Raw genomic sequence first — 13,819 nt, 5'->3', positions numbered from 1 at the left:
GCAGGTCTCTGCAGAAGCAGTGACTGCCCCCTCCGAGTGTGAGAAGGTGAAGTTAGGTGTGCAATGCAGAAGGCTTATGTAATCTATCCACATCCTTTCTCTCCTCCACAAAAGGAAGTATTTGATTATATAATCATATCAATTTCACTATTCCCAATCATTTACTATCCCAATTCTCCGGAACACTTTCCACCAACCACTTCGGAAAGGGCTACCTAGGGCGGGTGACGTGGCTCACAACTGTAATCCCAGCACTTGGGAGGCCAAGGTCGGTGGATGGCTTGGCCCTAGGAGTTCGAGACCAGCGGCCAACGTGACAAAACTCTGTCTCAACATAAAATACAAAAAATAGCCTGGTAAGGGGGTGCTCCCCATAGTCCCAGCTACTCAGGAGGATGAGGAAGGAGAATCGCTTGAGCCCAGGAAGTTGAGGCTGCAATGAACTGAGATTGTGCCACTGCACTCCAGCCTGGGCAAGTGGAATGAGATCCTGTCCAAAAAAAAAAAAAGGTCGGGGAGCTACCTAGCACCTTCCCCACAGCCCTTTCCTCCAAGCACAGAAGACAGCTTCCAGGTGTCCTTGTGTATCACCTGGTCACTGCTGTGTTCCTGCTGTGGAACTAGGGGAGCTCAATGCTTAAGTACTAAGTCATATCAGCTCTGTCACATCACTAATGTGCTGAAGGAATTAGAAAGAAGATGATAGTATTCCAGGGAAGTCTCCAAGAATTAATCAACCTGGAGAACTTGCAGGTCAGGTTCCAAACCACTGAATCAAGTTGTCAGAGAGCTCAATAGCTGCCTGGGTCGCAGGTGCTGTGAGGGCCAGACAGGCCTCATTTGCCCATGCTACAGGCACCTGAGCTTTTTCTGTACTCACCTGGTGTGCAACCAAAATTATGAGGTGCAGTTTTCACACTTTCATCGAAGTGGCACAGCAAATATTTAGAATTACATCCTGTGTGGGCTTCACAATGAACTCAAGCTGTTCTCTGTCACTGTGGACTCTGCCCCCTGTTCAACCACCACCTTTTTTTCCTTGTAAATGTGCATATTAAGCTTTCAGGAAAATACAGCATTGAACTTTCCACCTTTGTTCTTCCCCCAAGATCTCATTATAATGTCAGCTACCAAGAGAAAAATCCAAGAAGGCAGCTCTCCTACAAACCCCACAGAACCAGCATCCAGGTAAGAGGACTGACCAAATTTGTTCCAACCCTGCAATTAAAATTCCATGAAGCACTTTCGAGGTAAACCACTAGGGAATGTTTTTATTGGCAGCACTGGCTCTTGTATATGTGGGCCGGGTGCAGTGGCTCACACCTGTAATCCCAACATTTTAGGAGGCAGAGCGGGGAGGATCACTTGAGCCCAGGAGCTCAAGACCAGCCTGGGCAACACAGGGAGACCCCAACTCTACATTAAAAACAAAAAATGACTTGAGGGGGAACCCAAATAGCTCAGACACTTCTGACAGATAAAATGGGTCAGAGTTGCTTGTCACTCTTTGAATTAGAGCAAAAATAAATTTCACAATATAATCTAAAAGAGCTCCGTGCTGATTTTTAAGATTTACGCCAGGTGTGGCGCCTCACGCCCCGTTATCTCAGCATTATGGGATCATTTGAGGTCGGGAGTTAGAGACCAGCCCAGCCATCATGGTGAAAACCTGTATCTACTAAAAGTACAAAAATTAGCTGGGCGTGGTGGTACATGCCTGTAATCCCAGCTACTCAGGAGCCTGAGGCAGGAGAATTGCTTGAACCCGGGAGGCAGAGGTTGCAGTGAGCCAAGATCAAGCCACTGCATTCCAGACAAAACTCCATCAAACAAACAAAAAGAGCGAAACCCCTAAAGAAAAAAAATACGATTCAAACCAGCACTAAGTACTACATCATTCAACACAAATATCAGAAAGTATTTCCTCTGTTTAGTATCAATGTTCATTTATTTAAAAATGCTAACAGGATCTGGTACACAAAACATCTTGATTTTTTTTTTTATGTCATATGGGTAATGTGCCAACAGCCTAACAATATTTGAGGGGGACACATCTCACACATGCACGCGATCACACTTATGAAACACAAAATGGGTTTGTGATAGTTTATATCTTTCCAAAAAATAATATAATGTCCTTTTAAGTAATCAGAATTAGTTAACAGGCCAGGCAAGGTAGCTCACACCTGTAATCCCAACACTTTGGGAAACTGAGGCAAGTGGATCAGGCGTTTGAGATCAGGAGTTCGAGACCAGTCCAGCCAATACGGTAAAACCCCGTCTCTACTAAAAGTACAAAAATTATCTGGGTGTGACTGTGATGGTGCACACCTGTAATCCCAGCTACTCTGGAGGCTGAGGCAGGAGAATCACTTGAACCCAGAAGATGGAGGTTGCAGTGAGCTGAGATCATGCCACTGCACTCCAGCCTGGAAAACAGAGCAAAACTCCATCCCCCCTAAAAAAATTGGTTAACAGTCTGAGATAAACTATTTTAGAGAAAACACATTTAACCAAATATGCCAGTAAATTGAAACCTTTCAGTTATTTTGATGAGAATGTTTCACAAAAATTTTGTTTCTTCTAAATAGGATAAATACAAAGATTCTTTTGTCCTAGAGACCATTCCTACAGAGTTGATAATCTCATTGCTCTTAGGAAATAAAACAATGTGTCTATAAGGCTTAGTTTGCAATTTTCCAATGTATAATTTATTCACATTTATTTAAAACTAAATTTCTTTTTATAGTTATGTCAAAAAATAGTGATGAGGTTTTATGGCTTACTTAAAATATAAATGAGAAAAACAAACATTTACCATACCAAGAGCTGGTTTTGATTTTTTTTAGAGGAAATACTATAATTTAAAAAGTTGTAAAATATTTAACAGAATTTTCAGCAATGATTATTTCCAAAATGTAAAGATTTAAAACATAATTTATACAAAACTAAAAATCAGAAGGATTCATTCTTGCTTTTTCCTTTTTTAAAAAATTCAGACAATTTCTCACAGAAAGTTCAGCATGTGACAGCAGCTGCAGCCTCAGTCCCCGTCGGAATCGCTGTCCCTCCACGTGGGGACAGAGCGCCGCACTGAGGACAGCAACACGTCTTCAATCTGCTTCTTAGGGTTTTCCTCCAAGTCCGTCTTAATTGCTCCAGCTTCAGACAGTTTCCACTCCAACTCTACATGATAAAGAATAAGGAAATTACCTAAGGCGCTGTGCTGCAAAGGTTCCCTCACCCTAAGTCCATCAAGCTAGTTTTTCCTAAGCAGAAAATACAGTTATCAAAATTTGGCCTGGCTTGATGGCTCACGCTTGTAATCTCAACACTTTTTGGGAGGCTGAAGCAGGAGGATCACTTGAGGCTAGGAGTTGAAGACCACCCTGAGCAACATAGTGATACCCTCATCTCAAAGAATTTTTAAAAATCAACTGGGTAGGCCAAGTGCCTTGGCTCATGCTTGTAATCCAGGCACTTTGGGAAGCCAAGGTGAGTGGATTGCTTAAGCCCAGAAGTTCTAAGACCAGCCTGGGCAACATGGTGAAAACTTAGCCAGGCATGGTGGCATGTGACTGTGGTCCTAGCTACTCAGGAGGCTGAGGTGGGAGGATCACCTGAGCCTGGGAGGCAGAGGTTGCAGAGCTGAGATCACACCACTGCACTCCAGCCTGAGAGACAGCAAGACCGTCTCAACAATAAAAATAAAAAAAATTGGCTGGGTACTGTGGTGGGGTATGCCTGCAGAGCTATGTAGGAGGCTAAGTGGCAGGATCACTTGAGCCCAGGACTTCAAGGCTGCAGTGAGCTATGATTATGCCACTGCACTCTAGCCTACATGGCAGAATAAGACCCTGTCTCAAAAATACAAAAAATAAACCTATTCTCTGATGACTACAATTTCCCAGTTTGGAAAATTTCCCAGGAAGGAAATCAGCATGAAAAATTTGAAAGAATTTCCACAGGCCTGCTGGCAATCTAATCATTAAATCTAATTTTAATAAACTCTTCGGCCTCATGTCCAGTATCTCACTCTATTGGGGTTAAAGAATAAATGTATGGTGATACCATAGAACTTACATATTTGTTCCAACTAATAATGTAAAATGCCAGATAATAACCAGTAACTGAAGACTCAGCTCCAATACTTCACTCTTATAATCAGTGAAACTCCCACGGTCTGAGACCAAGTGAAGCAAAATCAAGTGATATATTTGCCCACTGCAGAGATGAACCCAGGCAGAACCAAAGGACTATCCAAGAGATTCTAAAACAAATGGCTTTACTTAAAGGAAGATCAAGGCAGAGATGTTCTGCTAATTGGACACATTGATTAAAGTCCAAAAACCAATTTTACTTAAGTCTTTTTATTTTAATCTACTTTTTTTGGAAACAGGGTCTCACTCCGTCACCCAGGCTGGGGTGCTGTGGCACAATCATAGCTCACTGTAACCTTAAATTCCTGGGTTCAAATGATCCTCCCTCCTGCTCCAGTCTTCCTAGTAGCTGAAACTACAGGTGTCCACACCACACCTAGAGATGGTATCTCAATATGTTGCCCAGGCTGATCTCAAACTTCTGGCCTCATGCAATCCTCCAGCCTTAGTCTCCTAACATGCTAGGATTACAGGCTTCAGCCATTATGCTCAGCCTAATTTTACTTGTCTTATTAAAGTATTCCATGAAACAGAGAATAGAATGGTGGTTATTAGGGGCTGAGGGTGGAAATGGGAGATGATGGTCAAGGGTATAAACTTTCAGTTATACGATGGGTAAGTTCTGAAGACCTCATGTACAGCGTGGTAACTACAGTGAATAATAACATATTGTATACCTGAAATTTGCTAGGAAATAGTTCTTAAGGATTCTCACCACAATAAGGCTATGTGAAATGATGGATAGATTGTGGCAATCATTTCATACTGTACCTGTATTAAATCTCCATGTTGTGTATCTTAAATATATTAAATTGTTTTGGTCAATCATACCTCAGTCATGCTGGGGAAAAAAAAGTGCTCCATGAAGATGAGTAACACCAGTACTTTCAGCTCTAGCTACTTTGGTTGAATGTTAAGCAAATTCAACTCATTTCTTAAAAAAAAAAAAAAAAAAGACTTCAGCCTGGGCGACAGAGTAAGATACTGTCTCAAAAAAAAAAATAATAATAATAGAATATCTATCTTTATATATCCACATATACGTTCATAAATGTATTTAATGTTACTCTTTGCTTACACAAAGCAATCATTATATAAGTTCACTAGACTTTTTTTTAGAAATAAAAACTAACTACAATTGCATACTTCTCTCTCCTCTCATGGTACATTCAGAAAAAGTCAAAATACGATGTAAACATAGAGTTTCACTTGGCAAGAATGCCTGTAGGCTGCAGTTCTCTTTCATGTTCTGTGGATATGTATTTTGATACCTCCATGTGTAACAGGTTGAAAGGAATTAAAAAAGACATCCTTCCAAGCTACAGGCAGAATTAAATAAAATTGTAATTTAATTTAAAAGCTACTTGCTGGGCCCAGTGGCTCACATGTGTAATCCAAGCACTTTGGGAGGCCAAGGCAGGGAGATCACCTGAGGCCAGGAGTTTGAGACCAGCCTGGTCAATGTGTTGAAACCCAGTCTCTACTAACAATACAAAAATTAGCTGGGCATGGTGGTGGGCATCTATAATCCCAGCTACTTGGGAGGCTGAGGCAGGAGAATCACTTGAACCCGGGAGGTGGGGGTTGCAGTGAGGCGAGATTGCCCCCTTGCACTCCAGCCTGGGCAGTAGAGCGAGACTTCATCTCAAAAACTAAATAAATAAATGTAAAAGCTACTAAGATACTCAAGTGAGAATATTTCTGTAGAAAAATACAAATATATACACTAACATCTCCCTGGGTTCATGTGAATGAAAGCAAAAGTAAATATTGTGATCTCAAGATACAATTTAAAACATTCTACTCTAGAGACAAAATATATTCCATGCCAATATAAAAAATGTTTATATTTAAGTCTATCGTGCCTTCTTTGAACTAATAATCTGTACAGCCCAGTTGTAACTGTTCCTGATTACACAACTAAGATGAGATTAAGTGTGCTCTGTCCTCTTAACAGTCACTCACACAGGCAGAAGTGAATTTGACCCACCATCGTAAAGGAGTCCAGGAAACAGGCACTTCCTCCAACAAAAATGCACCTCCCATCTTTCACAGCCCCACCTATTTCCGAGAGCCCTTACCATCTCTTGTCAGGTTCATGCCACCAAACACCAGAGGACCGATAAACTGAGCCTTGATATCACCTTCCAGGTAAACAAATATCGTGGGCAGATTCCTATCAGGATAATTGGGTATGCAGGTTGTTGAAATGGCTTTGATAAACTTGACATCAGGAAATTTGCTGGCAAGTCCACTGAGGTGCTGATTTATCAGGGCACAGAGGGGAATTCTATAAAACACGCAGAGAAAACAGAAGCAATTATAATCCTGCATTTATATATAGAACAAAGCTCGACGACCCTTCTATCCTAAGTAAAACCTCGTAACAGTTTCACAAGTGATTCTGCTGCTAGCTAAGATGAATTAACTTTTTTTTTTTTACATAGGGTCTTGTTTGTCACCCAGGCTAAATGGAGTGAAGTGGTGTGATCCTGGCTCACAAGCAATCCTCCCACCTCAGCCCCGCAAGCAGCTGGGGGTACAGGCATGTGCTACCATGCCCAGATAATTTTTTTGTAATTTTTTTTGTTGGTAAAAGCAGGGTTTAGCCACGTTGCTCACACTACTTTTGAACTCCTGAGCTCAAATGATCCAGCCGCCGTGGCCTCCCAAAGTGCTGAGATTACAGGTGTGAGCCACTGCAGCTGGCTGAATTAACATTTTTAACAAACTTTCTAGGCCAGTCGCGGTGGCTCACACCTGTAATCCCAGCACTTGGGAGGCTGAGGCAGGTGGATCATGAGGTCAGGAGTTCCAGAGCAGCCTGACCGACATTGTGAAACCCCATCTCTACTAAAAATGCAAAAATTAGCTGGGTGTGGTGGCGCATGCCTGTAATCCCAGCTACTCAGGAAGGTGAGGCAAGAGAATCGCTTGAACCCAGGAGGCGGAGGTTTCAGTATGCCGAAATCATGCCACTGCACTCCAGTCTGGGTGATAGAGCAAGACTCCGTCTCAAAAAAACACACAAAAAAGCTTTCTAATATGCTCAGGGAAAGTGAAGAACACAAATCTCAATCCATATCAATTTATTTGGCAAAACAAGTTAGAAAAACAGCTTTAACGTAAAAGATAATTGTTATACCTTTCTTAAAAAGTGGAATGAGAAAATGCTGAAGGTTTAGAATGTGTGAAATGTCAGAAAATGTTTTCTGCTTTAAAGAAATTCCTAAATAAGCACTGGACTTTGCAGTTTAAGACAAGACTGGAGAGCTGAGAAACATCAGAGGACCTCAGTATCACACAGTGAGGGCAATTACTGTAAAGGCCAACCTTGCCATCTATGAGACAAATTCATTACATAGAATGTTGAAATGTCAGAGTTCCTATAAAGGAATAAATAACCTAGGAATTCCTTTTCAAAAACAGAAGGGCAAAGTCTGCAGTGCCATACTTTAACAAAGGCATTTGCATTAGTCACAAATATTAATTTGAAAGTCTTAAGATAGAAAAATTAAGTAATAAGGGTTGGGCAGTCCAGCGATAAAAACACAAAAAACTCAGTACCAGAAAAAACATTTTTTAACCCCTATATAGGTCAGGCCTGAGATCCTGAAGCCATAAATTCAAATTAGCACTTGATAGATGGAGTGGAAGATCAGCTCACCCTTGTTTGTAAAGGTGCAAGATGACCCACAAGCCCTCACCAGCTTTGGTTACTTCTTGAACATAATCCTTCCCTGAGATCTCCAAAACTTCTCCAAATTTATTCTTCAGTTTAGTTGCTTTCCACTCAGCCAGTCTCTGCCGTCTGCACAAAACAAGGAGAGAAACACACACACAAAAACCTGTGCACACATACATTTTCTAAAAGGCAATCCTGGTAAAGGCCCAGGTTTATTTATTGGTCACACGTCAAAAATCTAATTATCAGTTTGCTAAAATTCGCAATATTATTTAACTGTAGTTCCTCCCAAATGTTTTCAGGTGAAAATTAAGTTTTTGAAGGACACACATTTCATTTTCTTTTTTGAGACAGAGTCTGGCTCTGTCACCCAGGCTGGAGTGCAGTGGCACAATCTCAGCTCACTGTACCTCCACTTCCTGAGCTCCCGAGTATCTGGGACTCTAGGGGCAGTCACCACCACACCAAACTAGTTTTTGTACTTTTGGTAGAGATGGGGTTTCACAGGCTGGTCTCAAACTTCTGAGCTCAAGGGATCTGCCCATCGGCCTCCCAAAGTGTTGGGACTAGAGGCATTGAGTCATCTCGCTCAGCCCACACATTCTATTGCCATATACACATAACAAAAACAAAAACAAAAAACAGCCCCTCTGGGTGGCACTTACCTGTACATTTCAATAGCACGTTCATCCTCCTCATTAAACTCGTCTTCATGATCCTTCAGCTCTTCCAAAGTCATATCTTCATATGTTGTCACTGAATTTAGTTACATTGGCAAAAAGCAAAAATTTAAAAAGATGAACAAACATGCATTTCTGTTTTTTCCCCCTCTTTTCTCCTAAAGATATGCACACAAAACCAGATCCTTAGCCTACCTAAACAAAAATTACTTAAGGCACCACACTAAATTAGAAGCTGAGAGGTTGGGCATGGTGGCTTTTGCTTGTAATCCCAATTTCTTGACTGATAGCTTTTTCCCAAAGATCTCAGATCCTCCTCCCTCTCTTCTCCTACCCTGCCTCACCTTGCCTCATTTCTTCTTTGAGATGGAGTTTCACTCTTTTCATCCAGGCTGGAGTGCAATAGTGCCACCTCGACTCACTGCAACCTCCACCTCCCAGATTCAAGTGATTCTCCTGCGTCAGCCTCCCGAGTAGCTGGGATTACAGGCATGTGCCACCACACCCAGTTAATTTTTGTATTAGTAGAGACAGGGTTTCACCATGTTGGCCAGGCTGGTCTCCTGACTTCAAGTGATCTGCCTGCCTCAAAGTGCTGGGATTACAGGTGGATTAGAGTGAGCCACCGCACACCTGGTTGCAGCCCCACTTTTGAACCCTTTGCTGTTAAAATTTCCCAGGGCTCACATCTTTGACTACTTTCCTTCTTTATCCACACCCACTCCCTTGGCTTGCATCTAATCTCATGGCTTTCAATGTTATCAATATCCTGACAACTCCCAAAGTAAAGGCCTCCAGCCCAGACTTTTCTAACGTGGAGGAAAACATAATCCAAGGGCCCTCTTAATGTGTCTATTTGTCTAATAGGAACCTCAAAGTTAATGCATCCCTTGGCAGTGGCTCACGCCTATAATCCTAGCTCTTTGGGAGGCTGAGGTGGGTGGGCGGATCACTTGAGTTTAGGAGTTCCAGACCAGCTTGGCCAATATGGTGAAATCCCTTCACTACTAAAAATACAAAAAAAAATTAGCCAGGTGTGGTGTAATCTCAGCTACTTGGGAGGGAGGCTAAATGCAAGAGATTTGCTTGAACCTGGGAGGCAGAAGTTGCAGTGAGCCAAGGCCACAGCGCTCCAGCCTGGGTAACAGAGACTTCATCTCAAAAAAAAAAAAAAAAGAAAAATGTCACTCCTCTGTTTAAACTTCCAAAAGCTTCCTGTCTCATTAGGTGTAAAGGCCAAGGTCCTTACTGGAAGCTACTGGATCCGCTGAGGCTGTTCTCCCTCAGCACCTCCGGCCTCTCCTCAGGGATTCCCAGCCATGCCACTCATTCACCTCCCCCACCTTCAGGAATACTGAAATGTCTTCTTCACCTCTTTCAGGTCCTAACTCGACAACTCAGGTCTATTCAGATATCTTCTTCAGCTCCTTCAGGTCTTTACCCAAATGCCAGCTTCACCTTCTCCAAGTCCATGCAATGTCATCTTGGCAAGACCCTCTCTGACCCTGCTTTTCTTCCAACTCTTTCTGGTCCCTTTTACTGCCTTATTTCCTTTATTGTTACTGTCTGTCTCCCCCACTGGAACGTTGGTTCTCTGAGAGCAGAGAATTGTGTCTGGCTTATGCATAGCTAACTCCTCACCCCGAGAAAAGCACCTGACAATGATAATCATGCAGTAAACACTCGCTGGATACTTTCTAATAAATCCTTCTCTAAATTAGCTCTAACATAAACAGAGGACAAAAGTACTAGTCCCTATGACCAATGCTTCTCAAACTATCGCGCCTATCAGAATCCTTTAAGGCATTTGTTTAAAATGCAGATTCCTGGGCCTCATTCCAGAGACTCTGCTCAGTAAAGACTGGGGGGTGGGGTTTACCAGCGCTCCAAGGGACTCCAATTCAGGCGCTAGGACTGCCTTTGAGAAAACCTCCCTCAGACCCCCACATTTTGCAAACATCTTACACCTCCCCAAATTAAACTATTTTTAGTTAATGTCCTCAATAAAACCACAGAGAATGAAGTATATGCTCAGGAAAATACAAACACTAAAAAGCTTGAACAAATTTCCATGGTATCATCAAAGGGAATCACAGACCAGAAAGCAGAAAGACTCAAGTATTTTCTTCAGTGCTCAACTGACATAGAAAAGGACTTGCGGGGCACCTCTGAAGTCCCCTAAGTCTATGGCTCAGGAAGGTGAAGTGAGAGACACCCTGTGTCTCGTCTGAGGTCCCACAGACACAGGCAGTATCCATGCCAGCACTCCAGGCTATCTCCTGGCAGGGGAGTCAGAGGCTTAGGGAGCCACCTCGTAACCCAGACAGATGCAGAGGAAAGAAGGCAAACTCACCCACTGACTGCTGGACGATGTGCTGCTCCTCTTCTGCCTCCTCTTCCAATTCTTTCAGACTTTCCTTGGGGGGCAAGATGCCCTTTTTGTGTAAGATGTCATTCCACTCAGTGTCTGCGTTGGGGTCCTAGAAGAGCAGGACCAAGGTTACCTTGAGTGCCAAGTCTAGTATGGAGGGTGCCATGTTGGGCAAGGGGCCAAATGAGAAAAGTGACAATGGAGGAATTCACACCACATTATTCAGTGGACTACTACTGAGAAAGTGTTAAAAGATTCACAGCCCCTGTTTTGTTCTTCCTGTCCACCCCTCCCCCAGTGGAGGAGCTATTCTTGGGGTAAAAATCAGGATAGGATAGGATGTGCAGATCAGCGTCAATACTGATACCAAGGCTCTGACCTGGCTTCTGTTCAATATTTTTATTAATGACTGAGAGTGACTCATTCAACAGATAAATTTAAGTACCACATGTAAATTAACTGTATTAGGCAACAGGGAAGAGTGTTGAATGCAACAGTCGCCTGTTTTACAATCAAAAGGAAGAGACAGGCAACAAACAAGTATATATGCAAACTACACATTGAGAGATAAAATTGTAGCAAGTGCAATGACTGACAAGCTGCTGATTTAAAGAATTACCCAGGACCCACATTCCAGGTAGACAGGGATGTTCCCTACAGAGGAGGCAACATTCCACCAGAGGATGGAAAGGAACCTGCGATAGGAGTCTGGGGGCTTGAAAATAATCCTTCAGGCTGGGTGCGGTGGCTCAAGCCTGTAATCCCAGCTCTTTGGGAGGCCAAAGCAGGCGAACCACCTGAGGTCAGGAGTTCAAGACCAGCCTAGCCAATATAGTGAAACTTCATCTCACTAAAAACACAAAAATTAGTCAGGTGCATGCCTGTAATCAAGAAAATAACCTTCTGAGCAGAGGGGCCAGGAGCGTGCAAAGGGCCCAATAGCAAAATCCTGGACATTTTGAGGATCTCAGGCTGCAGATAAGGCTTGGCTGACAGAATTCTCTAATGGCCAAACCTGAGAGGAAAAGCTGAGACTCCACAGAGTAGCTCAAAAAAGTCAGGGGGGCACTCTTCTAAGCCCTTTTTCCTGGACCTAGTCACCAAATCCTTAACAAGCCCAGGAGACGCACGACATTTACAAGCACTGCCATGCTGGAACAGCTGGCCAAATCAGCCAGGATCAAAATCACAAAGAATCAATGTCACAAAGACTGATGTGAAAGTGGACTCTTGGATCCGGAACCCAGCTGCCCAAGCACCGGTGTGCATGGCATGGCAGGAGCACTGCTGATGGAGCTCAGGCTTGCTTTAGAATATGAAATCAGGAGCACTGTGAAAAGGGTACTGGGATAACCGGCCTCCAGTTCCAATCTTGTGTAACAATTCTGAGATACATCAAAAGATAAATGAGCAGAATCCTTACTACAAGGTGGAAAGGGAAGGCCTCAGGGACCTGAAGGACAGAGGATGCAAAGGAGGCCAGGGGGGCCCTCAAGCTGCTACTTCACCATTTACAGTGTCTAGGCTGGGCGCAGTGGCTCATTCTGGAATCCCAGCACTGTGGGAGGCTGAGGCTGGGCAACACAGGGAGAACCCATCTATACAAAAAATTAGCCCAGTGTGGTGGGTGCATGCCTGTGGTCCCAGCTACTCTGGGGACTGAGAAGGGAGGATGGCTTGGCCCTGGGAGGTCGAGATTGCATTGAGCTGTGACAGCAGTGCTACTGCATTCCAGGTCTGGGTGACAGAGCAAGACCCCGTCTCAAAAAAAAAAAAGTGCCTGGCTCCTGGCAGACACGCCCTCTCCTCCAGCCCCAAATGCTGGTAAAACCGCACCATCTTCTCTCCATCTGCCATTGAGCAGAAATTATTAGAATTTCTGAGCACAACAAGATCGTTGGACAGTGACAAAATTTAGATGGCAGATTTTTTGCTCACAATGGTGACCATTTCCATGGTGTTTTAATTCATTCTCTTTAGACTTTAACCAAACTCTGCTAGTAAATTGTAGCTACAGAAAAAGAACTTATTTTACCTATTTTAATAAAAAAATTAACACGAAACAGAAGGACCCTAGAGCGGAGCTCTGGAACACGAGTGGTCCAAGAGAGAGCGCGCCCCAGCTAGACCCCATGGCTCAGGGGAAGAGGGTGTAACTAAGCCCTCACCCGGCTCTCAGTGGAGCCAAGAACACGGACTCCGCCGCTGCTTTACGTGGGGGAACCGGACCCTCCGCTTCCTAACACATCTGCTAACACAATTCCTCCTTAGGGAAGTTCAGGAGAGGAAGTAACTTTTGTCAGGCGGGATCCGGCAAGGCCTTCAGAGTCCCGGGTTGGGCGAGACCTCCAGGGGAGGCAGTTCCGGAGGACCGAGGTTTGGCAAACATGGCACAAAAGGGCGGGGACGCCCAGGCCGTGGGTCCTTGTGGGACCACGCCCGGCCTCCCGCACTGCGCCTGCGCGGGGCCTGGATGCGGCGGGCCTCCCTAGTGCCTGCAGCGCCAGAGCTTCCCGCACGGCGGCCGGCCCGGGCCCAATGAGACAAACGACGGGCCGCAGACTCCAGACCTGTGCCCAGCTCTAGCTTACCTGCATCTTGTTTCCAGTCGCTCAAGCCAGTTGTGCCACTGTGCCTCTGCCCCTCAGCTGCTTTGTGTGCACGCGCACAGCGTCGCCACGCCTCTTCCCCAGCTCCGCTCAGGGGCGAACTGGGCGGAGTCAGGGCGGAAGCTAGGGCTTTGCGTCTTTGCTCTTCAAGACACCGTCATGGAAGCTGTACGCATGCGCGAGACAGGATCTGCCCAGTCTCCTAGCCCGAGCGCATTAGACTTGGTGCTAATTCTGGGCGCTGCCCAGGGCAGGTCTTCAGCCGAGGTGGGGTGGGGCTGGGTGGAGCAGGAGCCTGGGCCTTTCGCCTTTTC

General features: G+C 44.4%; 1 protein-coding gene and 1 pseudogene across 1 annotated transcript; both read right to left on the bottom strand.

Moving 5' to 3' along the window:
• Positions 1-1,920: 1,920 nt before the first annotated feature.
• On the bottom strand, positions 1,921-13,602 carry PDCL3 (phosducin like 3). The gene is made up of 6 exons (XM_012472495.3): positions 13,488-13,602; positions 10,879-11,005; positions 8,511-8,601; positions 7,828-7,971; positions 6,242-6,450; positions 1,921-3,186 (listed from the first exon to the last, which is right to left on the bottom strand). Exons 1-6 carry the CDS (start codon positions 13,491-13,493, stop codon positions 3,044-3,046), a joined length of 720 nt encoding a protein of 239 aa, XP_012327918.2. The 5' UTR covers positions 13,494-13,602; the 3' UTR covers positions 1,921-3,043.
• On the bottom strand, positions 2,004-2,097 carry LOC135272828 (small nucleolar RNA U13; annotated as a pseudogene).
• Positions 13,603-13,819: the final 217 nt, after the last annotated feature.

This window comes from Aotus nancymaae, unplaced genomic scaffold, assembly GCF_030222135.1.
Source record: "Aotus nancymaae isolate 86718 unplaced genomic scaffold, 86718_ANA_hifiasm-v0.15.2.pri h1tg000131l, whole genome shotgun sequence".
Taxonomy (NCBI): Eukaryota; Metazoa; Chordata; class Mammalia; order Primates; family Aotidae; genus Aotus; species Aotus nancymaae.
The sequence above is the reverse complement of the archived record's forward strand: the minus strand, read 5'-3'. Positions and strand labels throughout refer to the sequence as shown.

Coding starts and splice junctions, on each gene's coding strand:
- PDCL3 (XM_012472495.3), bottom strand. Junction 8,602..10,878: donor CATCGTCCAGCAGTCAGTGG/GTGAGTTTGCCT, acceptor AACTAAATTCAG/TGACAACATATGAAGATATG. Junction 3,187..6,241: donor CATGAACCTGACAAGAGATG/GTAAGGGCTCTC, acceptor TTTATCATGTAG/AGTTGGAGTGGAAACTGTCT.